This window comes from Archocentrus centrarchus, chromosome 12 (genome assembly GCF_007364275.1).
Source record: "Archocentrus centrarchus isolate MPI-CPG fArcCen1 chromosome 12, fArcCen1, whole genome shotgun sequence".
Lineage (NCBI taxonomy): Eukaryota > Metazoa > Chordata > Actinopteri > Cichliformes > Cichlidae > Archocentrus > Archocentrus centrarchus.
The window spans coordinates 8,951,038-8,978,018 of record NC_044357.1 but is presented as its reverse complement, the minus strand read 5'-3'; the positions used below and the strand labels follow the sequence as shown (position 1 = coordinate 8,978,018).

Sequence of the window (26,981 nt, the reverse complement as noted above, 5' to 3'; positions counted from 1 at the left end):
AAAAAATAAAAATAAAAACTACCAAACTGTAACTAACGCTTTTTTCAGGCTGAATAGAAACCAGTACCTTATTGCCATGGTAACGGTACACTCCGCATTTGCGCTGTATTTTTCAGTAGTTTTCAGATCGAATTTGTACGCTTTGAAAACAGGACAACGTGTTAATGGAGTATACTGGAAGCAGTTATAAGGGAGCTACAAAAAATGGAAGGTACGAAAAATGGAAGGTGTATATATATATATATATATATATATATATATATATATATATATATATATATTACAGGAAGTGTTACAATGTTACGGTGTTGGCACCGCCCCTTCACAGCAAGAAGGTTCTAGGTTTGAATGCAGTTTGGGGACCCTTCTGTGAGGGGTTTGCATGTTCCCGCCGTGTCTGGGATGGTACTCCGGCTTCCCATAATCCAAAGTCATGTCGTAGCTGTGAATGTGAGCGTGAATAGTTGTCTGTTTTCCTCTCCTTCAGGATGGAAGGTGAAGGAGAGTATACCTTCCCTACAAATACAAGATATGTGGGAGAGACGAAAGATGGGATGTTCCACGGCAAAGGAGTGCTGCACTTTCCCAATGGAAGTAAATATGAGGGTAGTTGGGAAAACGGCAGAGTCAAACAGGTGAAGAGTTGCATGTGTGTGTCTTTATGTTTGCAGCCACATGCTTGACTGTGTGTGTTTCACATTGGTTATAGCTGATATTACAGAAATCATTCACAGTTATTATTGTAGCAATTAGGTCTGTCATTTTTTTGTTGGGGTTTTTCCTTTTTGGGGGGGTGGGGTGTCCTGTAGGATATTTAGTCTCTTCTGCTCTGATGCAAACTTTCATGGACTTTGCCATGATAGCAATCACTCCAATTATTATCATCAGTGCAGTTGCGGTTCATTTGAAATGATAGCAGCTCTTATCCATGACAAACCTTGGCCCAGAGAATCCAGCACCTGCTTTAAGTGCCAGCCAAATACCTCCAACTTAACCTCAGTTCAGAGCAAATCTAAGCAATTCAATAAACCCAGAAAGTCTATGCAAAGTGATATCTGATATAGCGATACCATTGTTTCTGCCAATTTTAGGCTTATCTAGGTGGAACATGCATAGTTTTTAGCCCTTTGTGATACTGTATGAACTTTTTTGTCATGAACCAAAGACCTGGCAAATGCAAAAAAAAGTAGAGCATAGATCATGGGAGCTTAGTTTGGTATTTTTATTTGCAGAGTTGAAGCAAAAGTGTTTCTTTCAAGCTGAGTTGAGATTGCTTGGAGTGGAGAACAAGCAGGCTGGGAGGTTTCAAGGAGCTAAGGCATGAGGTTGGAGTCCAGAGAGGTTATAATGTCAGGAATGTGGCTGGCTGACATACAGAAGGGCTCTAGAGCACAGGGAGAGTCAAAGGAACAAAAATTAATGTGAGCAAGCCTGATATACAGTATCTCCATTCAATCAGCTGTAACACCCTATCAGAAAGTGGTTGTACTGTATGAGCTGGTCTTTAAATAATACAGGTTGACAAGGAGCAGGGTTGACAACCAGGGATCCAGCAGAAACCAGCAAGCAGCCACGCCCCTGGGAGGACCCCACAACCCATCCAGTCACACCTACACCAGCTAGAGGGAGGAAGGAAAGTAAAAAAAACTTAAGCTTTTACTAAAATTGTCTCTGCAACTTGAGGGAGGCAAATTATTACCCTTGTGCAGGTTAATCTAACTTTATTAGTGCAGATATTGGGACCCGTACACATGTTATATAGTTAATAGCATTAATCAAAGCTGCCGTTCCTGGACCCTGGTGAATACCAGCTCACTAACGTGTCCTAATGGGACAATTCAGTGGAGCAGATGTATTGGTTACACACCCGGTGTTGGTTATACTTTGAATATGGCTTAGATCAGGGATCCTCAAATCCAGGCCTCGAGGTCCGGTGTCCTGCAGGTTTTAGATGTGTCCCTGATCCAACACACCTGATTCAAATGGCTGAATTAGCTCCTCAGTATGCGGTCAAGTTCTCCAGAGTCCTGCTAATGATTTCTATATTTGAATCAGGTGTATTGGATCAGGGACACAACTAAAACCTGCAGGACAACGGACCTTGAGGCCTGGATTTGAGGATCCATGGCTTAGATAGACCAAATGTTGGGGTCCTAGGGTTTTTTGGGGTTTTTTTTTTTGGTTTGGGGGTTTTGAATTTGATGTAAATGTACTTGCGTTTGGGCTTCTGTAGAGGGTGTATTGTTTTATCAAGTGTTTTGTGTTTTGATCTCTGTGTTTGTTAGATTTCTAGGTTCCTGTTTTGATTTCTTTATTTTGTTTCTTTATTTATTATCACAGTTTTCCATCCTGTGTTTCATTTTATGTCATTGTTTCTTTTAGTAGTAGCTAACGTTCCCTCAGTGTCTCTCCATCTGTCTCGTCTTTCTGTGCTCATTCGTTTGTCCTCTGGCGTTCCCTTGTCTGTTTTCACGTTCAATGCTACTTCCTGTTTTACTTTGAAGGTAAGATTTCTTTCATGTCTTCTGTTAGTTTTAATTCCTGTCCCCGAGTCTTCTCACTTGTGGTAATTGTGTTCAGATGTGTCTCTTATCTTTAGAAGCTTGTTTCTGTCACTGAAAAACATATTTTTTGCTATCCATAACTCAAAATTTTGAGTTATTTTCTTGAGTTTTGAGATTTTTCAGTGAAGGAAACAAGCTTCTGTACCCATCTCTTTACATTTTAAATAAAAATGTAAATAGTAATGAAATGGGAGAAACACCCTTCAACCATGTTATGAGTGTTGATGTTGCATAGTTGCAACTTGGGTTTGGAACCACACAGCTGATTTGAATTCTATGGAATTTTGTGTGTCTGAAAGACAAAAACCATCTGACGATATATTACAACATCTGATTTTTAAATCACCAAATATTGGTATCAATATCAGTCTTATATTTCCTGGGCTCTAGGAAAATTCAATAAATGCTTGGTAAAGTAAGAGTTTTTAATAAAAAAAAAATGGCCAAGTGCCACTCCTCAAAGCAGGACTCACTGATTGTAACATCAGTTTTTAGACTTGAGTTAGTCTGGGTCTATGGTGTCTACTATTTGGGCTTTAAATGAATCAGTCTAATTTGCTGTAAATCTAATCTATGAGCAAAAATAAGACTACCTTAACCCTGCAGACCAATATTTGTTAAAGTGGCCCCAAAATTTTTCAGAATTCATACACCATGAAAAAGTTTCACATAAGATTAAGCTGAATCCAGCATACTGTACACTATGATGTATTGTTAGCCAAATACACAAATTCTGCAATTTTATCTGGGTCTCCTCTTAAAAAAAAATCAGTTATCAAATCAGAATGCCATTGCTAGTTAATTGCAAAGTGAACTCTTGACACAGATATTAAATAATTAAGCTGTATTTATACAGCACTAGTTCACACAATCCTCTCAAGGTGCTTTATTTTGTAAGGTTAAGATAATAGTGAGGGAACCCCAGTGATCAGATGGTCCCCTGTGAGCAAGTAGTTGGTGATGGTGGGGAGGAAAATCTCCCTGTTAACACTAAGAGACCTCCAGCAAAACCACGCAGCCATCTGCCGTGACCGGTTGAGGGAATGAGGTGGGGATAAAAAGCAGAAAAGAGGAGCATGGAGAGCAAAAAAAAAAGCAAACAACAAACAGGGCAAGTTCACCCAAAATACCAAAAGACATATTTTTCCACTTTCCCCTTGAGATATGTATCTGTGCAGATAGTTTTGGCTTTATCTGCTGAGGTTTTGAGATATTCATCTCTGAGAGTTCTGCCACAATCTAAAAACAATGGAGGGAAATTTAAATTCTTTTGGGTTCTTAAAGAACTCAAAACTGACATTTGAAAGCCGCAGCTTCAACTTCCAGAAACCATGCCTGGGGTATTCAGAATAAGCCAGACCCAGTCCCTACATACAACAGTGTTTGCTGAAATACTTCATATGATAACTGTCAGCAGTGAGATCTGTGCATTATCTTGAGTTTATAGTGCTTTGAGGAGCACACATTTGATGTCTTTCACTAACGGTGCACTGGGATTTTAGAGGATGCAGATATTACAACCTTCTACTTGTGAGATATCACTGCTAGGTGTTTTTATTGAACTGTCGTAATTATGAGGATAATTGACTGGTCTGTGTTTGTGCTTCCACATCAGGGAACATTTACCTTTGCGGACGGTCTGCAGTACCAGGAGAAGGACTGGGACTACTGCAGTGGTTCTGACAGGCGCTTCTACTCTGAGAGGTGCAATGGACTCAGACCTGCAGGTTGGATTTTACTTTCTAGACCACTCCTAAACAAACACACAAAGAATGATGAGCACAGAGTCTACGAGCCAAGTCTCTGTATTGTTTGGCTGAAAGCTTCCTCTCAGCGCCAGATCATTTGTAAACTGAGTTTTATCTGAACAGCTGTTTCTATTTTGGTCCCTGTTTTACTTCGCAAAGCTGTGCGGGCAGTTCTGTCATAGTGCCTCATGAACCGACGTCTGTGTCCATCACCGGCCTGACAAATAGCCATTAAATTGGGCATAGATTTGACCTCACCTTAGTGTGCGCTCTTATTTACCTCTAAGTCCCTTCTGCAGCTAATGATGGTTTACAGTGATAATAATAACAAAGAGTAAAACCAACCATCCATTCTTACAGGAAAATCTCAGATAACAGATTTACATCCTCCACGAGCCATTCCTGACAGATGTTACGACTGCGGAGATGGTTTCTATAACCCCAAGACCAGAGTGGTCACGGACTACACCGGCAGGTTTCTGAGGAATGCAGGTGAGAAAGGAAAGATCCTGCTTTTGAGCACCACTGTGTGCTCGTTCATATGAATTCTTTGTTACTTACTTGTGGGTACTTTGTAGTTTGTACTCAAAATCCACACATGAAGCAGAATTAAATGCATATTTGCGTCAAAATCGTCCTCTCTCAGTGCTTACACCGCTGTACTTTGTGCATATTTTCCACTTGTTTTGATGCCAAACTGGCTCCATCCGAGGATTGAGCAATATCCAGGCATCGTAGCCTGTTGTGCCAAGGTAAATTAGAAAGATTAAAGTCAAGAGCAAACACAAAATTTCCATTTCAGATTACATACACAACATGTTATGTCCAGTGAAGCACCTGTCAGTGATGGATTGCTTTATGTTAAAATATATTTATTCAGTAACCTAATAAAGTATTTCCATTTGTTTCTATAATTGACCACAACTAGAAACAACATTAATTCCAGTAATCATGTTATTAATTTAACCTCAGCTTCAAATTTGCAACACACGTATGCTTCAGTGTGTATGGCAAACATATATTTTGCACCTAAGTTTGAGCTTATGCCGTTGGAGGGCTTAAGCCAATGCTCCATTTGGATTATAGAAGAAAGGAAGTATTTACTCACTAGATGGTTCTGTGTAAGTTTGTGACTACTGTTTTTTGGCTGAGGACAGGCCTCACTGAATTCAAACAGGAAGCAATCTAATAAAAAAGCAAGGCGAGAGTAACTGAATGATTGCTTTGGCATGGTGTGCACAGGTGAGGAGTCTTTAGCGACTCCTGCTGATGCAGTGAGCTGTGCATGAATATTCCCTGATGAACTCTGGACTGCAGGGGTGAAGAATGATGCTGAAAATCTGGATGGATGTGGTGAACTCAGTTGGAAGGGGCCCATGAACACTGGTACTGATGTAAAGCATGAGGCTGGGAGGAGGGCTGCACTAAAAATGTGCTGAAATGACAGCTGACAGGAGCGGACAGCGAAACAAGACGACACCAGTGAGATGACTGGAAGCAAAGATTGTGGCGATATGTGATCACTCAAACCAGTGGTTTCCAAACCACCGGGGAGCCACTCCAGGTGGGGTGCAGACAACTGTGTAAATATGAAGTGAAACTGACTGAATTTCATAAACAAGACTTTTCTGATACTAGTGCACAAGCTTCATGTCAAATTTGTTTTGGATTCTTTTCTGTTGCTAATGATTGATAAAAATTGTGGGGTACAGAGAGGGGTGAATTTCTTCGGCTTTTGAAGTGGGGCACTCTAGAAGAAGTTTGAGAACCGCTGATGTAAACGGAGGGAGAAACGCCCTCAGTATACTCATGTGAGACATGGTGAGAGAGAGAATGTAAACTGTTTAAGCATTAGTCTTTCTGATTGAACTTTTGCAAGCTTCATTAAGCTTTATTGAAGCTACTTTCAAACATAGTAAACCTTCAGTTCCTCTTTCAAAGCCCAGACAGTTTTATGTATTCTCTTCTGTGCGTCTGTCTGTATGTCTGTCAGCGAGATTACACAAATATTTCAGGCCAGTGAGACATGGTAGAGAGGTGGATCTCATCAAAGGAAGAACTCATGAATGACTTTCTTTTAAAACTGTGAGTTACTGTATGGCATTGGCATTAGTGGAGGATATGCTTTCCTAGAGCTCTTCCAGGACCCTTTTTCTTTCATCATTTTTAATAACTCTCAAAGTATACAGTGTGGCCATATGGGAAGGTTTTGATAAGAGTGAACCCATGGAGTGACATTAATGGATTATCCTTGGATTATCTGATGGCAGATCACTGTTGCATTTCATCTGATAAGCATGCCTCTATAGGCTACAGCAGCAATTTCATCTTTTTTTCTTTTGTTATTTGTCAAAAGTGGAAAATTGAAGACACATTTTTCCACTGAATGAGCGCCCAGTTTGGAAGTCTTGATTTGAAGTCAGTGCAGTCTGTCAGGTATCCCAAATTCTGACATCCTCTGTTTGTCATGTCTCCCAGCCATGAATTTTCATCACCAGGAAATGTAAGACGTATAGTCAGCGTCATGTCTCCGGGGCTGACAACGTCAAGCTGTCTTTAGGTGGCTTCGGGTCCACAACTCTGATGCAGATAAATATCTCAGCTCCCAAATAGATAACTGTGCACCTTTATTCGGGAATTTGTGATCCCAAAAGGATGAAGCTTGCTAACTTTTTCAGAGCTGCTATCATGCCTGTAGACTTTGCAGTCTGTTCTCTGAACACGTGCTGTGCAGTGTCTTGGCAAACTCTTGCAGAACTCTTGTAACACTGGTTTTAACTGCTGAAAGCCTTCAAGTCGGACTTTTCTGGTATTTTTTTCATTGTTAAATAAGACAAAGTCCACCTTCAATGTCTGGCTTCTTATCTAACCATTTGCAAATCTGCTTTATTTTGTATTTGAATCCAATTGACTGTTTTTCACCTTAAACAATGCAAGCAAGTATTAAGAAAGGATTTCCGGCACAAGTTAAGATATGACTCATAAACTCCCTGAGGTATTAATGTATTTTGGGGCAGGATATTTGTATTTAGATGAGCTACTTGCAACATAATACAGATTAGTTCCACTGGCACACAGACCTCATTTACATATGTGTAGAGACAGAAGGAAACAGACCCACATCCTCACCAGATGTTATCAGCATGTGTAAGAAGACAAAAATTTGGTTTGCGATTTTTTTTCCTTACTGTGAGTTGTTCATCATCATTATAGTTCTGGTATTGATCTGCAGAGTGATGAAGAAAAAGAGATATGGGGGGGGAAAGAGCAGGAGAGGATGAGAAGGACTTTTTTTTGTTTTTTGGAAGTTGAGATGAAAAAGAAGAGGAACCGAATACTTTCCAACAATACTCAGACTCACTGTTTTGATTTAGATAAATATGAAGTCAAACAGGAACTGTTTAATGGATTTGTGCCTTTTTTTTTGCTGCAGTGTTCATGTGCATGTGTGCAGAGTGATGTGTTTTGTATGCAGTGAATGCTGTTACATACACTCTTTATGCCTGTGTGTACTCTCCCTTTTGTCTTGGTATACAATTCTTGAGAAGAATGTCCCCGTATCCTGTATGGATTTGTTTTCCAGCCCTGGGAGGTGAAGGCATATTTGTCAGAGTGGGTGTGAAGACCGAATTTATTGCCTCGTGGTTTCCGCCCAGGATGAAGACTGAAGGGATGATGGGGCACAGGGAAGGCCCACCCTCCCAGTGGAGATGTTTGCAATGCAGCAAGAAAAAGGAAGGAGATCCCCATGAAGCTGTTGGGAAAATTGAGCCAGTGAAGACAAAGACTCGTGCTTTTGTTTTTGTTTTGTTATGTTTTTTGTTTTGTTTTTTTAAAAGCTGCAAAAAGAATTATTTTAACCCCCTAGAACTGCATGCTGTTGCTAGGTAATATCAGGCTAAACTATACTAACCGGTCAAATTGGACCTTCTGCAAAGAAGCTGTTGCAAACTTGGACAAACAGCCCCTCTTGGAACAGCGCCAAGCAGCAAAAACAATAGGATCTGTTGATAATTTTCCCCGAGAGGTTTTAAATTATTTTTGGAGTCGAAGCGATTTCTTGTCATCACTGCCTGTATGTATGGAGGGATTTGTCAAAAACACTAGTGGACCATGTAGAATGATAGCAATAATGGAACGTAGTGGAAGTGGACAATAAATACTTACAGCAGATTCATGAGTGAGTTATATGGTGTGTATTAAGATGGCCACAGCCTGGGTGCCAGGGTGGCTCAGCGGTGGAGCGGGTGACCACGTATTCTGCACGGCGGTGCAGACGGCACAGGTTCGAGTCCCAGCCTAGTCGCCATTTACTGCGTGTCTTCCCCCATCTCTCCTCCTGCTTTCCTGTCTCTTTCCACTACAAAGCTATCAAATAAAGCCCAAAAAAAAAAAAAAGATGGACGTAGCCAAAGTGATGTCACCCAGTATGAAGCCTCGAAATGAGCATGTTTTGAAACTGGAAGCAAAGAAACCAAAGGACACAGCAACTTGTCAAGCAGCCCCACTCTAAAACACCTTGTTTTCGACTCTGGTGGGGATCATGAATGCAAGCTTAATACACTGCCACCTTTTATGTACAGTCTGTTTATGGCATCCAAATACACTGGCTGTCCACACTCATTCTCAACTTTAGTGATCACTAACATCTGTATCTCATGGAAGAGGAGGCTGGCCATTGATCGAATGATTGGAAGTTTGTTCCACATATTCAAGTGTACTCAATCCAAACACCAAACCCTAAACCACTCCTCAAACGTGAGTCACACTGGATAAACGCCAGTGTCAGATACTTACAATGCAAACAGTCACAACAGTAATGGATGACCTCCTCTTTCTGAAACTAAGTGGTCTGCTCAGTTAATTCCAAAAAACACATTACATATCAATATCAAATTTACTCATTGATTACTCATTGACCAAAATGACTCTGCAAGCCGAGGGAATGATCTTTTTAACCAACAGACGATAAGTGCCCTCCTCCACTGACGCATGAAGCCAGTGTGTTGTTTTTGGCTGCTGTTTACTATTGTGTTAAAGAGCAGACTGTCTTGAAAAGCAAATTCATCCTAAATTGTCCATTAAATTGGCTTTATGATGAAAATCAAGCAAAGAATTTTCATTTATTTAGTATCTAAAGTTAGTGATTTTATATATCCAGTAAAAATTATTGACAGGTAGAGTTTTACATCATCATCATTATCATCCAAACTGACATTTCAATGACTGGCACAGCCCCCTGTAGTCATTGTTTTTGGTGTGAAGACACTGAAGGAAGGGAGTTTGGAAAAGGGTCTCAAGCAGGAGCCAGACAGGTCACTTGGATACAAATGTACCTCCTGATATACACAGAGGACAGGAAAAAAGGGAAGTGTGCGCTGTAGAGTTATTGAAAGTGGCTCAACATACAGTTCACTTATCGGAGATTTTGTTTCTGGTTTACTACCTCTTCTCAATTCCCACAGCAATATATCATTAGGTTATTCACCTGTTGCTCACCTGGAGGCTAAGAAAGTTTGATAAATGTGCATAGTATGAACACAAATAATTAAAACTCTAAGTTTCTTTTTTAAATTTCCATTTTTATTATGATGAGATCGTTACAACAACTGTGCGTTTCCACCTCACTGTGTCACAAACAAGCCCAGCTTAATTAAAACCAACAGACTGCAACACAGGGAAATGATTACTGTTAAATGTTAAATCCAAATCACACAATCAACAGACTAAATATTTTTTAAATGCAAACAGCTCAGGAGGCTATTTTTAATCTGCTTTCCAGCAGACTTCCAGGGACATACATTAGTACTTTAATTAGTCATTGCTGATGAAGATTGCTGCTAAAGTTTGAAGGTACTGAGACATTTGCATTGCTCGGTGAAACTGTAATTTAAAAAGAATGAGGGACGCATGGGTCACATCTGCGCGTGAAATCTCCACCAGCGACTGCCTGAATACGTTCTGTTATTACTGCAAACAAACATACACACACACACACACACACACAATCAGTTGTGAATACTGCATTCTGTCTTGGCAACAGGCGGCTTCAGAAGGGGCCATGTGTTGCCATATTATTTGTAGCGCTTTCCTGTTTCTGGAATAACCGCTTCCAGTTGAGACTCTGTACAGAAAGAGCTGCACACCGAACATATTCCACTGCCAAGGAAAACACCTCTGTGACCAAAGCACGGCCCCTCCCTTTGTCCCCCTTCCAGCCGAGGTGTTTCACAGACAGATAAAAATCAGCCGGGCCACAGAGGAGCGCAACATATCCTCGCGCTGCTTTTCCTATAAAACAGGATTCGTGCGTTAATCCCGTGAGCTGTGGCAGATGGATTAATGCATTTAAAGCTAGAAACTGTAAAACCATCACTCGTTTCTGTTGTATATGTCATCAAGACTCAAAACCACATTAAAATTGGAGACAGATGACTTATTCGTGTATGTTTGAATGTTTGTTTAAGCGTTCATTTAGTTTGATTTCACTGCAGAGCCTCTGCTTAGAAACCACAAAATATGCTCGTATTGGAGTCCGCTGATCACGTCTCCTCAGGTCAGGTCTCCTCTCAGTGAGTCACCGAGTTCCCGTGAATATTACCGATATCCTGTTTTTATTTCGTTATCAAATTCAGCAGAATCTCCTTCATCTCTTATGCAATCACCGTGGTACAGGAAAACCGATTTGTGCTTTCGCAGTCAAGCCAGCATGTATGTGTTTGTTTGCGTATATATTTATATATGTATATGTGTGCATGTGTGTTAAATCACTGCCATACTGCCATTAGGCTGGAAGGAAACACTTTTCTCTCTGAGTGTATTTTGAGGATTAAGATAAACAGACTTTAACAAGGTGCCATTATCGCTTCCACACACTCCCTCCGTCTCTCTCGCTCTCGGTTGTCCGTGCAGATTATTAGATTATTAAAGATTATTAAAATACTGTTTAATAAAATGTTTGCATTCTGTACTTTATTGGTGTGTTGTTTTTTCCTGCTTGTATAATTACTTTTTTTTTCCTCTCCCGGATTTAACTGCAGTATACTAATCCTATCTGATAATTAGTGACTGGTGAAACTGCTAAATTTAAAAATCACAAAAATGTGCTGTCCTCAGACATAAATACGCCAGCCACCTGTGCCCTCAGATAACTTAATTTGCCAATTACATGTGACTTAAATCCAGAGATAAACGCTGCTAAACAATCTGAAGAGAGCAGAATTGCAGCAAATATGAAAATGCCCCCAATCTAATTATCATTAAGGAAGGTTTTGGGGTTGGTGGTTAATTGAGGTCAGTCTCGTGGCCGCTCAGTTACGTGTGGGCTGCGGTAATTACTTTTCCCGCTAACAAAATGATCCGCCGCGGCAGCTGTCCGCGTGTCCGATGCGTTCAATTGACCTCCCGATCAGAGCAGGTAGAAAGGAGAGGCAGAGAATGAGGGGAGAGGCTGTTTCGCACTTGAAGAGGCTGTTAGTGTTGACGCCCTCGGCTGGCAATTACACACAATCAGTGGGAGAGCTGCAAACCTGCTCCTGTGTACAATGGAGCCCCGCGCAACGTGGAACCTGGGGGTGAGGCCCGCGAGCCGCTCAAGTGCGTGCAGCTGCGCGCGCTCCAGAGAAAAGCCGACTTCCCCTGCAATTAGCTACTCGTTTCAGTTTTTAACAACGAAAAACTGGTTTATTATCAGCTCCTCTGGCAGTCGTTTCGGTTAAAAAAAAATAAAAATAAAGATTGGAGTCCATTTTTTGGTGGGGAGGGTTATTATTTATCGGTGTCTGAAGTGGCTCTGAGAAGTTATTTTCTACTAATTGTCGGGCTTATCTTGCTTTGACAGATTTACCCCAGTCTTAAATGGCACTTGACTGGTGCAGCTTCACGCACAAAACGACCTGCGGCGCGATAATGCTGCTGTTAGACGTTTGATTTAGACGTTTTAAGTGAGTTCAACAAAAATGTATCTTGCTGTGTGCCTTTTGCGCCTAAATCTGCGGTTTGTATTATTTATTTATTTATTTATTTGTATTCTTATTAGAAAGAATGGTTAAATGGTTCGTTTTTATATGAACAAAAAAATAAAATAAAATAAAAAGAAATGCTAATAATTTCCATTTGGATCTTTCCAACAGATGACCAGGAACATGATTGGATTGTGCGGACTTGTCGGAAGGCTTCGGATGAGGCTGGTGGCACTGATCCGGAAAAATCTGTTGCAACCATCTGATGAGAGCAGCAACGTTAACTTTTAGCATTTTATTTATCAAAACTGGGCTATAGGGAATTTTTGTCGTTTCATTTTGCATTAACAACTGAAAAGTAAATGATAAAGTTCATGGTTTATTTGCTTTTATATTATCTCGTTGCACCCCACCCCCACCCCTTGCTTCTGTGGCCTATATATTCTTGGATGTGCAACAGCCCTTTTTAGTGCATTCATCTTCATTTCCATAATACTGCGTGTGTTGTAGAGAGAGAGAACTGGAAAGAATCTGGGAAATACATTTACAATCAGTTTACAGACAGCACAGAATGTATCCAGTTTCATTAAAGTGTTCCGTTTACTTGTTTTGATTGCCATACTGTATTATTTCTGATCCACGTCTAACACCCAGAAGAATCAGGACAGGCAATCAGTTTCCAGCTGGTCACAAAGTATTAATACATGTTGCCCAAACAACTCTGATATTTTAACCTTATCAAACAACACATTTCCCATCCCTGTGATAAAATAGGCTTGTTTACAATGAAGTAATGATTTGAAAATACCACAGATTCCTGGTGTGACACAAATGCAAAATGCTTTTTTTTCTTTTTAGTATCCCAGATGAAAGATTTTAGTGCTTGCTGCACACAAACATTTAAATAATATTCAAAATATTAAGCTGAATGCATTCACAATAAGTGACAATATTAAACTATATACTGAAGTAATTGCCAAAGATAAGAAATTAGCAGGATACGAACTATGCACATCCTGCTAATGTGCTAGTGACACTGACATGGCTTTGATCTGCATCAGGTACTCATTAGCATACTCCTTCACATATGACCATGAACTCCTGTCAGCAGATCATCTGTCTCAGACCAACATTTTAAAAAATGGCAGTTAAAATTAATAATGAATGAACATGTTTAAAGGCAGCACACATTTGCATGAATGCTTCCCACCGCACACACACGCACACTAGTGTACACACTAAATTAAGCACAAATACTAAATGCACACCGAGCACAAGAAGTGAAGTTACAGCAAAATATAATGCCTGATTTAAAAAAAAATGCACATGGAATACAGAGTTACTTTGTATTTATGGATTTTATTTGTGTATTTGCCATTTGAAACTTCATCCCATTTGAGCCCGATTTAATCGTCTTACACTCTTTTCTGTGCTTTGCATCTGACATGTTTTGGAAAACTAAACGTGAATAATTGCTCCACTAATTTATCCTCAGAATTGATCCAAAACCACAAAAAATATCACATTCTATTTTATTGCATTTTATTACACAAAACATTTATGATGCACAGTCTATCAGATAAACTTTTTGTTTCATGTTTTTTTTTTTTTTTTAAACAAAACAAAACCAAAAAAAAAAGAACATTTCAGAGGGGGGGAAAGTGCTTTACAGGGATTTACCATCTCAATAAATACAAGGACATTGAGGTCTTGTCGGATCCTGTTCTTCACACTATGGCCATGGCACTAAAATACAAATGCACACTCTCTACCCCTGCCAATACTCACACACACGCACACACACACAGGAGCACACACTCACAAACATCTGACTATGTACAAACCCAGTTGTTTTTATACTGTCCATATTGTACCAATACAATATAGCCTCCTCGTGTAGAAAGCACACACAGAGGCTGAACAAGCAACCTTATAAATTATAAATTAGTAACAATACACCTGTTTGAAAATCTGAAAATGTGGTCGGATTTTGTATGAATATGAAGTTTGACTTGTATGGTCATCTCAGACTTCCCTCTTTAAACAAGATTGTGGCAGTTTAAAATCTTTGAACTCCTGCTCTTGGTGTTAAAGCCGTCCTTTTATTGATGTAAAAGCTCCAGTGTTGTCCTTTGTTTAATCATAAACAGACAAAATGCTATAACAGAGTCTGTTAAATAGTTTGTGATTTTCTGCCAATTGACGGTTTAATAGCCTCATAATTTGTCCTACGTGATAACAATTAAATGTTTACTGAGAAATATCACTTTGGAAAAGATAAGGCACGTAATATTTTCTGTCTCTAATTCTACAACTTAGTTTGGTGGAAAGGGAAGTGGGAAGTTTCTGGTTTTTTTGAGACGTCATAAAGTCAATATGTCATTCCAAAATAAAAAATATTTAATCAATCAAAGAATTCAGTTATGTTTAGATTCCTTCATGGTTGCTTATAGAAAAAAGAGGCAGGAGCCTTACCTCTAATGTGGTCTACTGTGGCCTTTGGACCACAAAGATAGTTCCCCTTTAAATTTATCTTCATGTTTTGACAGCACTTCCAGAAGCTTCCTTGCTCAGTTTCATCCCTTTAAAGCTCCCTTCACCTCCATGTTAGAAGGTGGCCGAGTAGAGCGGAGGATGCTGTACACGTGAAGCAAAAGGGTCCGTTAGGCGGTGTGAAATATAGTCTGTGAGTTTAATGATAAACTCATCAAAGTCATTTTTGGCAGGCCTATCCCCAGAAATGAACTTAATGACAGATGAATTTTAGCTTTATCTCTTTAATCCGTTTCTTTTTTCTGGTTTCAGTGGACCGTGCTCCTGTAATATTTGTCTGTTCTCCAAGCTGACTCATGGATGACCTTCGAGTTGGGTCAGGAGACATCACTGATATGAGACTGGGGGTTGAGATCATGAGGTCAGGGGTGATAAGGGTCATGGTGGAGAACTAGCGACTGAGGGGGAGCTGGGGCAGCGACATGGCCTGATGAGGGAGACTCTGAGAGGTCAGGACAGAGAAGGGATGACCTGGAGAACAAAAAAAAAAAAAAACAGATTTTTTTTTAATAATGCAAACTCTCTTAATTTAAAAAGCCCAGCAGCCCTTAAAACAATTGCTAAAATGGATGTGCATATTAACAGCACAACAGTAAATCATAACTCACTGTCAATGTACCCATGAAGGGCCACCATGCGCGCTCGCTCGGGACTGCCAAACGGAGAGTAATGCAGCTCATCGGGCAGAGATGAGGGTATCCTGGACTGAGGATGACCTTGAGGAGCCCCGCTGTGCTGGGGCGTGTGCTTTTTATGTCTTGCTCTGCAGTTTTGAAACCACACCTATGAAGATGCAATGTAACCAGACATCATGTGGCTATATTCTTAAAGTAGAATATGTTCATTCATTTCAGTGGCATGTATTTAAAAAATTTAATTAGGCACAAAACTGTAAAAATCTAGTTATCTGTAAGATTTTATTATATTGACATCATCCACTCGTGCTGTATTTATAAACATGGCTCATGACTAAGACATCAATGAGACTCACCTGTATAACTCTTCTGCTTAGGCCTGTCATATCAGCTAGTTTCTGTAGCGTCTGGGCATCTGGATTGTTGTCCTGAGCAAACTGTGCCTGCATGATCTGCACAATGAGGAAACATATTTGCGTAAATTTAGGTACCATGTCATGGTTCGGAGTCATGCACTTTTGTGTTGGACTGAGGTCGTAGCTGAGAGCGTTTCTCACCTGTAGCTGTTCTGCAGTGAAAGATGTCCGTGCTCTTTTGGCTGGTTTGGGTTGACTGTCTTGTTCTGTTGGAACTGCTCCCTCTAATGTAATGCCATTGCCTAAAAAACACACATGCAAGTCAGATATGTTCAGTGATAAATAAAGTGACTACAGATGTCAGGAGACATAAGTAAACTACAGGACTTGGACAGTTTATCATAAAGGGACCTCTGGATTTTTGTTGCCCCAGCTGGGACCCGAATTTGAGAGACATGGTTTGCTCCTGAGCTCTTGTAACATAACACACTAATTCTGTAGGTGTTAACCTTATAAGAAAATGAATATATCAATAATTTAAAATAGTCGCTACAAGAAAACAATGCAATCATAAAATAAATACACAACTTTGGATAAATCTTGCCATCTGCACAACCACCAACCACTCACCACTCTCGGCTGCTCGTTTGAGGTTCTCCACCATGGTGTCGTAGTGGATTCTACACAAGACCTTCTCCTCCACCAAACCAAACTCCTCCCCTGTGGAGAGCTGCCTCTTACACGAGTAGCAGGCAAAACATGCCAAGTGGTATGCGTTTCCCCTTGCACGCCGCACCCAGTCACTGGCGTATATCTGCCGCCCACAGCGGGCACACTTAGTACCAAACCTACTGTGAGGGGGAGAAGGAGAGAGCAGCAGAATGAGGAATGATGGGTAAAAAAAAAAGCACTTAGGAAAGATACAATTGTTGTAGCACATAAAATGAAACATATACAACAACATCCTTTTCTTTGAGAATATTTTCATTGAGATGAAGTTTAATTTTTTTTTTTTGTAATTTATGGCAAACTTCAGAAACTTTAAGGGAGAAATCTTGGAAGAGGATATGGCTTTCAGAAGAGACTCCTGAGTGCGGCTGCAAGCTGAGCCTTGAATGCAAACAAACCAACACCTGCAATTTCCTGGCTGATGCATGAAGTCCCTGACATACACATACACACACACACCATGGAACAAACCTACACACACATAAGCCAGGTTGGTTTTAAACACAGTGGAAGATGAAGAAAGACTTGGATGACATCATTCTAGATCGCCCTGCTGTAACTGATAGCAACAGTGAGGTTGGCGGCGAATAAACTTAAACCACCTGAATTACTGTTATGGATGGGTGGTTGGTGGGAGGTTGAGGGGCAGAGAGAATGAGGATGAAAGACGTAAAGCTAGAAATGCTTTAAGATCATTCCTCATTAGCAAGAAATAAGATATCTGAACATCTGCTTATTTCAGATGCTTTAAATGGGGGTCAAATAAGAAATAAAGACTGCTGTAGATTTACTGTATGTGTGTATGAAAGTTATTTTAATGATAACTAATCCCAGGGAAAACCCCAAACCTCTATCACAGGCCATTCTTCTAAAAAATGTAAATCAATTATTGATTGATTGATTAATTAGTGTATTAAGAATATGTATGTAGACATGAGTCAAAGTGAGCTGCAGCCCCCCTGTTTTTAATGCTTTTGAACAACAGTGCTTTATGAAATAAGATATATCAGGCTTAGGCAATACAGACGATACGTGTTTGGCTCAGTTGATTGTTGGATTTGGGCTTTTTACTAGAAAAAAAAAATTGTAGAATATCTCATATCCCTTAGTGAGATTGTGTTTACAGAACAGCTGGGACCGTGGAGTATCCAAATAAATCTCCTTTTTATTGCAACTGAAATATCATAGACGTTCCCCGTTTTGCACAAGAATAAGAAGATATTAACCGCCTCACTTGAAGAGCCCATTATGGGTTTTAATGGGTATAAAACGCTTTAGGTTTGAGATGGTTATGGTTATGTTAAGAGCCATTGTTGAGGTCGGCAGCTGCCAATTCTGGTGGAGGAGGCCAGATTTGTAAGCAGCCTAAAAGAAAGGGCTTCTTCAAAGGTAAAACTGGGGGGCAAGGGGGGTAAGCATGTGCAGTGTGCTAAACTGCACAACCAGATTTGTATATGTTCATCAGCATGATATTTTTTTCATTGCTCCATACACGGTCACAAACATGAGCCATATTTAGACAGAGGTCAGTAGAGCTGGCGAGGGGAGGGAGCCGGAAAAGAATAGTCATGGAGAGAGGACGTAAGTGACTGAGACAGGGAGCTGTAGTGCTGAGGGAAATGGCAAAGTAAAGGGCGTCAGTGGCGGAGAGAGAAAGCAGGAGAGCTGGGGGTGCAGAAGAGCACAAGGGCTGCCAAGTGAGTGGGTTTGGCAGCGTATGCGTGCACTCAAGTCCACTCTATCTAGGATGAAAGCATACTAAGGCCCTGACATCTCACAAGCTTGTAACCCTCCTTATGTGCATGAGCTTCTTTGCCAGAAGTCATTTTTTTTTTATGCATGTAGTGTGGTAGAACCTATTTATAGGGCATCATTAGACAACTACTGTTTGAGGGTCAGCCTAGTTTTGACTGTCACAGGTCAACAAATTATATAGCATATCACAACAAATGCAAACAAGACGTTTTATCAGGAGTGGTATTCTTCACAGGGATGAAAGCAGTGCAACTGCAATAACAAGTCCTTATGATGACCTTGAAAGAAAATTGGCTGGCACGGCACCCGCTATGGGCTTAAGTTGTCCCCGATATGTTAAACTTAACCAAACAGCCTCTTGTATGCCATTAAAGCCATTCCAGAGACAAATCGACTCCGTGCCTCACTGTACAGTATCCTTTCAGATTGTTATGGAGAAGTCCAGCCTGTTTCTACAGTAAAGAGGAAAACATTGTGGAACATTGTGGCTAATGCAGCATGACAGCTTGTCAGTTTCATGCTCTGAGACAGAACCCAGAAAAGCTGCAAACCATCCCTTGTTTTAACCCCCTCCTCCTCTATCTCCCCCCTGCGACCTCCCCCTTCTGCTCCCATACTTTTTCTGTATCTTATTTTCTCTTTGCACCAAAAACCTGATGTTTATTTTGGAAATATGTCAGTCCTCACCGCCCTTGTATCACTCACCGCAACCCCCCCCCCCCCCCCCCCCCCCCCCCCCCCCCCCCGACCTCTCCTATTTGCTCCCTTTTTTCTGTCTAATTTTTTCTGTTTTCTTTTTTTTAATACAGTAATTCACCTGCTGCTGAAAGAGGCACTTGAGGAGGTACATGTTTTTTAGATTATTTATGATGTGCTTTGAGAACATGCTAATCTCTATTAGATTTGTCCTGAGAGAAGTTGTGCGGTTTTAAGGCGAGAGGTTCACGTCAGGCTGACAGCAAGGGATTCAGAGCGAAGAAAAGGAGGGGAAATGTTCCATATACTTTAAATCTTTTAACAGGTTTTAATAGATCAGGGTTTTATAGATAAACCCTGCAAAAATAGAAGTCCTTGACAGCCTTATTCTCTGCTCTTTTAGCCTGCAGTAACTACAGATACAGGCAGTTTTCTTTGTAATAGCCAATCTTATTTTCAGCATGAATAATCTACTTCAGCGCTTTAACCAAGCAATGTAACACTGTGTCACAGATGTCTTATTATAATTTTAATTCATTCGCTTCTTAATAAAACTCAGTGTAGCGGCTTTGTTGCTATGGAGACCTAATCAGCTAACCAGAGGTGGGTGGTTGATGAATAATTATTATTGCAAAAAAAAAAAAAAGAAAAAAAATTACAGACACACACAGACATAAAGAGAAGTGTACACATCCACATGTGCTCACATCTCACCCACGAAGTTCATTACATACGTGGATTCTGGTTACAGTGTCAGTGTCACAGGGTGCCCCTGATTAGTGCAACTTCCTGTGTGGCCTGCAACTCATGGACACGGATGGGGTTTCTACGGAGCGAGGGGAGGGAGGGCTGCAAGGAGGCAAAGGGGGTAAGGGGAGGAGGCTGATAAAGAAATGACTTGCGTATGTGTGTGTGTGTATGCGTGTGAGTGAGAGAGAGCAAGCCCCCAAGGCCTGACATGGGTTTGAGAGGCACAGCAGGGGCTCTGTCCTGCACCCCTGTAACACTGACATAGCCCCCACCCAATCCCTGCACACACATACACATGTATATGGAGGGAAACCCACTCTGATTTCCTGCTATTACGCCCCATTAAAGCAGCTGTCAGTCCAAAGCCAGATGAGAGGCTGACACAGATGAGGAAATATCTCCAGAGGTTTGAAAGCAGCCCAGAGGATCTGGACTTGCAGTGGTGTTTAGCCTAGTTTAAATCTGGCCTAAACCCAGATTACAGTTTATATTTACAGAAGTAACTATTGCACTGGCCCCAGCCCTGCAGCAAAGCTTCAGTGCAGCATTTTTTAAAATAGTATCACATTTTCAGAGTGACTTATAAGGACGTCGGATCCAAAAAGTGCCAATGTTTTTGTCCACACTTTGTAACTATACTAACCATTCTTTCCTTGCAGTAGTTTGCCATCTGCATGTCTGCATTATGCTTATCACATCTGTCTTTAGAGTCATAATTCTATACAGCAGATAGAGGACAAATATGAGCTAAACTGTACTTTGTGGAGCGGTTTTAGTCTTTTGACCAGTTTCTAAACTTATAAAACTGACACATAACTAATGAAAATAACTAAAAGCTTTGACATAAGATGAGATATATATGCAGGAAAACAATTTTCATTCATACCATTCATCAAAAATAATGTTTAAAATTTTAAGAAAAATAACAATAATGAGATTTTTTGCAGGGAATTTGAAGGGAAAACGTCTCAGTCTCTCTAACAATTTAATTTAGACCCAGTGTCTACAAACAAAATATTTTCTTCTCTTTCTTCCTTTTAAACAAATTAATTAACTAACATCTAGATTTAAAAATGCAGCTTAACTATATCCATGATTGAGGCCCTTTTGTGTCCTTCACTATACACAACAAAGCCATTTTATTTTTACTCAGCATGCAGATTTCAACCAGTACTCCTGAGAAACGAAAATTAAATTAGCAACATGATAAATGGTTTCAATTTGTGGGGCTAAAATATCCCAAAAGTTCTGAAAAGAGATTAGATTATGTTATTATAGGCTTCAGGGGATTAGGAGGGACATATGTCATTACTTTCTAGCCTTTAAAAGGCTAAATAATAAATGAAATTTTAAAAATAAAAAACTGTTGCAGTTTTCCTATGATGCAACACTACTGAGGTTTATTCTGCTTTAATTCCTTGGAGCACAAAGGAAAAAGAGAAGCGTGAAGAACAATTCTCCAGCAAGTCACAATATCAATTGAAACGATCAAGGTCTTAAAACTCTTTGACTGTAAGGCAGCTAAAACTGTCTTGTTCATTACCATCTGTGGAGACCTGACGTATTTAAATATACATATTTAAAACCCTTTCTGCGTCTCACAGTGACGTGTGTGCAGTGGAGGTGAATTCTGAAGGAGCATTTAACCAGAGGCAGGTTGGTAAAATATTATGGTGCAGCAGAGCAAACACAAAAGTCTCCATTTTGGGGAAAAAATGAGCAAAATGACTGGCAGCTGCTAGGCACACATAAATAAACATCTGTGTGTATGTGTGTGTCGGGTAGCATATATGTGTGCGTGTGTGTGTGTGTGAGTAGGTGGATTATGTGTGCAGGTGTGTGTTAGGCATTCCTGCTAATGTCCATTTAAAAGTTTCATATTTGTGTTTTTATGTTTCATGTTACGTGTTTGTCCATGTGCAGATATCTCTCTCAGAGTGTGTTTTCAGTTTGGACATAAGCCACATTCACATGAGTAACATGCTGACCCGCCACTCGGGGCGGTCTAATTGCTGGTCTGGAGGCCTGAGGGTCTGGGGTGGAGGACAACTAATTGCTGGTGATTATAAACCTCAGAGCAGTGACTTGGTGTCAGATTTTGATCGGACAAACACCAAAGCTCACTCGCAGCTCCATGCTCGCTCGCTCTCTCTCTCTCTCTCTCTCTCTCTCTCTCACACACACACACACACACACACACCATGCACACACATTGTTAAGCACAAATTGGCACGTGTGTCGATGCAATTAATACACCAGCTCCAGGCTACTGAACAGAAATTTACCATATTGATGCTGCTGTGAACCCTATTTAACCCCATACTACCACACACACACACACACACACACACACACACCTGCACACTGTTTTATACCTTCCTCTTGCTTTAGAACATTCACACACACACACACACACACAGTCAAAAAAGGGAATAAAAAATCTGAGTGAAAACATAAGACAAGCTTTCTTAGTCCAGCTTGCATTGTAATAAATTTGTATACAAATTTAATTTGTAACTGATTTAATTTTTAAGGTTTACATAACATTTTTTAATATTGTTGTTATTAGGTCTGATTCACTGAAAAATACATAACAAATGGAAATGATATTTGGCTTTAATAAGTAAGACAAATCCTTCTGTTTTCAGTTTTTAGATGCATCAAAAAAGAGAATAGAATAAAATAGACATTAGGCATTTCCTTCTGTGTTGGATGTTTAAGTTTTTCTTGGACTTAAACTCTTGCTTATAGGGACCGACTAAATCCGGATAGCTACACACTCAAACTGGCATTTCCGCTCATTTCCGTTTACATCACGTGTCCTTGTTAGGGTGATAAAATGGTTATCCGCGCACACTGTGGCACGTGTTGTGTTAATTTTGTGTTGTTCGGGACCGCGGTGTATGCGGGCCCCGTCTGTGTCGTGACAACTCCAACTTTTAGGGCATGAATGCTCAAGAAATGATCATGCAGTTGCAAAACACAAAGACATGCCCAGCTAATCTGACACGGTGCACTGGGAATTCATAAAGAAGTGAAAATAAACTCAAACTGACTCATTTTAAGTTGCATTGTAAGCTGCAGAACATAGTCAAAGGAACTCTCCTTTAAACAGTGTATAACCTCACACAGCCTAAAACACTTTAAACATTTAAGAGAAATTTTCCCAGACTGCAGCGCTCCCGTTTTCATTTTCCTTTCTTTAATTTTTTTCCTTTTTTAGGCCTAGCTGCTGAAAAGGTTGTGCTTTTGATAGCCATAACAGAGCCGCGAATCTTTCAACTCTTAACTGGAGGCAAAGGCTTTTATTTTGTTACACACTTTCAGTTTTTGAAAAGGCCTTTCAAGGATACATGAGGCAACCCACATCCATGCTAACATTTCAAAGGTTAAACGTGCGTTGTGCGTGCATTTCTGCGTGAGTGCACGCGCGTGTGAGTGCGTAACACAGAGAGGGAGAGAGAGCTGTTTGCAGAGAGGCGGACGTGGTATTTTGAAAACACGGCCATAAACTTACCCTACCTGAAATAATCCATTTTACAGAAGATCTCTTTGTTTTTGATGTAGCAGCTGCTGTGCTGACGTAGTGACGTCCTGCACACCGAGCACTCCAGACAGCGCACGTGCCAAATCAAGTTGTTCACCTGCGAAGAGACACCAACCGTGTCAAACACACAAACTGATGATATAAGGCTGCATTAAGGACTTAGTGTGTCTGCTGTGGTGAATAATGACTCTGTCATATTGTGGAACACTGACACGATGTAGCAGCAAGTGTTAGGAACGCGCCTGCGCAGTTCCGATAGATTACGAACTTATTTTCAATGTTTCTGGGACATATTAATAAAGTATTTTTTAATTGTTTATTTATATTGACTCAATAGACTAACTGAAAATGTCTCATAATTTTGTCCCATTTGGGAATATAATGCTGAAACCGTATAAACGTATAAATATTTATGTACTGCAGCTTATCTTATATCTTTTCGTATTTTCGTAATTTGGTTTTCGGGATTTTTCTTTCCTAGAAAATATTTTATTGCCAATTAAAATATATCAAATGCCAAGGCACCGTACGAATATTTTCTGAGACTGGACGAATTATTTTTCGTTAAGCAGCAGGTATAATATTTTAGCAAAATAGAAAAAAAATAAAATTTTGTAAGCTTGCAGACAGCAGAGCTATCCCGCTTGTCTATTTATTTATAGTGAGAGAGATCACGGAAGCCGCCAAAAACCACGTTACTATTTTTTTACAATTATTTTTAAATGAGCAGTCACGCCATGTGACGCATATATATAATTTTTCAAAAAGAAGAAAAACAGCTGCACACGAGAGATTTTAGTAGCTTACAAAAAAATTCATATTTTTGTTATTTGTATAAAATGCCTTCAAAAGATTTTTGCAATTAAACTATCCCCTAATCGATTTGAACATATTTTTTCCAGTGTTAATAATTCATAATATGTGTAAATGAAATGTTTGAATAAAATAACAGTCACGCTGTTTCACCACCTTTGCGTTATCTGTCCCGCAGATGAAGAACAAAGTAGGCAGATAATGAACTAATGATCTTCACACTTCCTGACACACACACACACACACAGGGATGCGCGCGAGTGAGGACTGTTTGGGGTTGGAAACACACGAGCGCACGCGACAAAGGCAGGGCGTCCCGGCTGTAAAACAGTAAAAGAACCAAAACATCCCTGTTGTGACTGTCTGCGGTCTCCCAAACACACAGCGCCGTTTAATCTCCGTTTCCTGAAATTTTACGGTGGAGATAACATCGCTTGGATTTAGATACAAGTCGCCTCTTGTATCTTTTTTTATGGTTCGTGTTGGTAACAGAATAATAACAGTTTTAACCCAGCTATGAGGCTTTTTTTCAAATATTATTGCCACCTTTTTTTCCCTTCGTTTTCTGCTTTCAATTATGAAGTTTTATTTCCATCATTTTTTAGCCTTCAAATCTCATCATCCAGCTCCAAATTGCCTTAAGTTCCGTGCAAACTTACGGCAGGCCTTTCTAATCCAAAAAAATAAGAGCAAAGTCAGCGCAGCATCCTCCTTCCTTAGTTCCTGGTCGTCTTCCGCAGACGAGCTATTTCTGTGTGCTAAAGGCGGCGTAAAAAAAAAAAAATGTGTAAACAGACGTTTCAGCTTGTTTAAGTCTAAAAGTATGCCCGGCCTCTCACCTTCAGCAAGTATCTATCCAGGATCTCCAGACCGCAGCTGGCGCACAGGTTCTTCCCAGTGGACGGCACCGAGCTGGTCGTGGAGGTCGGCGAGCACACGGAGGGGGTAGACGGAGTGCTGGGAGAAGAGCGGGTGTCCTCCCGCTCCATGTTGGACCGCTGGGATTCTCCGTCCGAGTGAGACTGCAAGAGGGCATCAGCAGAGCTCAGCACTAACACACATACCGATCATCCTCATCAGCACACTGACAGTTTGCAGTTGTCGCCATTTTCACGATGTGGTCTGCTGCACCGCGCGCGTAATTCACACATTTAAAATGATCTGCGACTCTCCACATCCCCATCGTGAATGCGCACGGGCCAAACGGTCATCCGCTGCGCGCTATCGGCGCACTGAATGAGCCTTTTATATTTTAAAAGCATAAACAGGCAATAAAGCTCTCACCATTGGTGTGTGTTTTGAGTCCACACTGCAGCGCGAGGCTCCCGGCGTGCTCTGATGCTCGGTAGAGATCACCTACAAAAAAACGGTCAGTGAGCGGCAGGTCTTCATCACTTTTCCAGTCTCATCATCAGCTGAGAAATCCTCGGGAGACATTTGCTGAGAGCTCTCCGAGGCTACTCCTATATAAAGTAGTCCTGACAATAAGCCCCGGTTAAATCTGTTAAAAGGCCCCCCTGCAACAAAAGGCACATTTTAATGAAGCTATTTCAAATTGGATTGATTTTTCCCTGCCCTTAACCCATGCCTCTCGGAATAATAGTATTTTCTTCGCAATCCAGGACACGAGAGTAGAGGGGGGGTTGGGGGGGGGGGGGGGGGGGGGGGGGGGGACTACCTGTAATTACAAATAGCTTGAAACGCTGGGGATAAGAGGGACCCGGAGTGTCAATTTCAACTGTCAATCAGAAAAAGGCAACGGGTCACCCAAAGAATTGCAAATTTGATTTTTAATGGCTGTAATTAAAATCTAATTCTCTTCACGCGAATTGGCAGGGCTCGAGAGGCTCGCGGACTGCAAATCACGCTATTCATAACAGAGAAGCTCATTCTCAGCGGCTGGCGCGTGCAGCTGATCTCGACTCACACACAAGCCGTGATTCTTGTGACATCACAGCGAGACAAAACCCAAGTCCCGCACCATGCCCCGGAGCTGCAAATAAACTGCACATTTTTTGCCTCTGCAGACACCGTCCGTCCTGTTCAGTGAGAAGATAAACTGCTTCGCATACTGAAAATAATCCACGATAAAACTAGACCCTAGTATAGCATCCACATTGCACTTACGACTAGTTGTAGGTTAAGTCATTTTAAAGCACTTAAAAAAATAGGCCCAAACATTGCGTTTCCAAAGTATCAGTACCTGCTTTGTTGGAATTCCTTCGGACAGAATTTTATTTCCCTCTGAAAGAGGGGACAGAACTTCATTTTTCCAGTACATGAACCCCTGGAGTCTCACAGCGTACAGTGTTTCCAAACTCGGTGCCTGGAATCAGTATAAGAGTCGGCGATGGGCGTAAAAAAAAAAAAAAAAATCGGGGGAAGTTGTATCCGTACCATGCATGAACTGCAGCGCACAGTGTTGCTTGTAAATGATTCTCTCTTTAAAACGCAACCAAGATCTGACACAGCAGTGGTGCAGCTACGCAGCGACGAGGAGTTTGCTTGCAGCTCCTCAGAGAGCCTTTTTCAGATCAGAAAGATTTCTTGCGTCTCCCCGTCTCTCTCTCTCTCTCTCTCTCTCTCTCTCTCTCTTTCTCCTTTTTTTTTTTTTTTTTTTTTTTTTTTTTTTGATCGGGAGTCTGACCACAGGAAGTGAATCAAATTGAGGCGGCTTGTAAACTCCAAAAAGCTTCAGAGGTTCAGGAGAGACCTGCGAGGCTGCAAAGGCGACCAGAGCGCAACAAGCGGAGAACCTGCGTGTCTCTGCAGAGCTGTAGTGAAAGTTTGTGCGAGACTCTGGCCTGCCTTATAGTTAAAGAAGGGGGAGGGTGAAGAAAGAGTTTCATATGCGTGAGAAGGCTGGACGCGCAG

General features: G+C 40.8%; 2 protein-coding genes across 5 annotated transcripts; one reads left to right on the top strand and one right to left on the bottom strand.

Moving 5' to 3' along the window:
* Positions 1-58: 58 nt before the first annotated feature.
* On the top strand, positions 59-12,881 carry morn5 (MORN repeat containing 5). 3 transcript variants are annotated; one of them, XM_030742966.1, is made up of 5 exons: positions 59-211; positions 488-635; positions 4,180-4,291; positions 4,673-4,804; positions 12,445-12,881. In XM_030742966.1, exons 1-5 carry the CDS (start codon positions 165-167, stop codon positions 12,537-12,539), a joined length of 534 nt encoding a protein of 177 aa, XP_030598826.1. In that variant the 5' UTR covers positions 59-164; the 3' UTR covers positions 12,540-12,881. The 3 variants fall into 3 exon arrangements, with proteins under 3 accessions (XP_030598826.1, XP_030598825.1, XP_030598827.1); XM_030742965.1 differs by lacking the exon at positions 12,445-12,881 and adding an exon at positions 7,896-8,333; XM_030742967.1 differs by lacking the exon at positions 12,445-12,881 and adding an exon at positions 5,555-5,920.
* Positions 12,882-13,647: 766 nt separating this feature from the next.
* lhx6a (LIM homeobox 6a) lies at positions 13,648-26,724 on the bottom strand. Of its 2 annotated transcripts, XM_030742710.1 has the most exons (9): positions 26,311-26,724; positions 25,392-25,463; positions 24,947-25,129; positions 23,270-23,391; positions 16,448-16,668; positions 16,019-16,119; positions 15,818-15,913; positions 15,435-15,609; positions 13,648-15,297 (listed from the first exon to the last, which is right to left on the bottom strand). In XM_030742710.1, exons 1-9 carry the CDS (start codon positions 26,386-26,388, stop codon positions 15,218-15,220), a joined length of 1,128 nt encoding a protein of 375 aa, XP_030598570.1. In that variant the 5' UTR covers positions 26,389-26,724; the 3' UTR covers positions 13,648-15,217. The 2 variants fall into 2 exon arrangements, with proteins under 2 accessions (XP_030598570.1, XP_030598571.1); XM_030742711.1 differs by lacking the exon at positions 13,648-15,297 and having other exon boundaries at positions 15,463-15,589.
* Between the last annotated feature and the right edge of the window lie 257 nt (positions 26,725-26,981).

Excerpts from the sequence above, each read along its gene's own strand:
- morn5 (XM_030742965.1), top strand. The coding sequence starts at position 165 with ATGGAGTATACTGGAAGCAGTTATAAGGGAGCTACAAAAAATGGAAG. Across the intron at positions 636-4,179 it reads AAAACGGCAGAGTCAAACAG|GGAACATTTACCTTTGCGGA; the intron begins GTGAAGAGTTGC and ends CTTCCACATCAG. Across the intron at positions 4,292-4,672 it reads CAATGGACTCAGACCTGCAG|GAAAATCTCAGATAACAGAT; the intron begins GTTGGATTTTAC and ends CCATTCTTACAG.
- lhx6a (XM_030742710.1), bottom strand. The coding sequence starts at position 26,388 with ATGTACTGGAAAAATGAAGTTCTGTCCCCTCTTTCAGAGGGAAATAAA. Across the intron at positions 25,130-25,391 it reads ACTCAAAACACACACCAATG|TCTCACTCGGACGGAGAATC; the intron begins GTGAGAGCTTTA and ends GCCCTCTTGCAG. Across the intron at positions 15,298-15,434 it reads CCTTCATGGGTACATTGACA|GTCATCCCTTCTCTGTCCTG; the intron begins GTGAGTTATGAT and ends TTTGTTCTCCAG.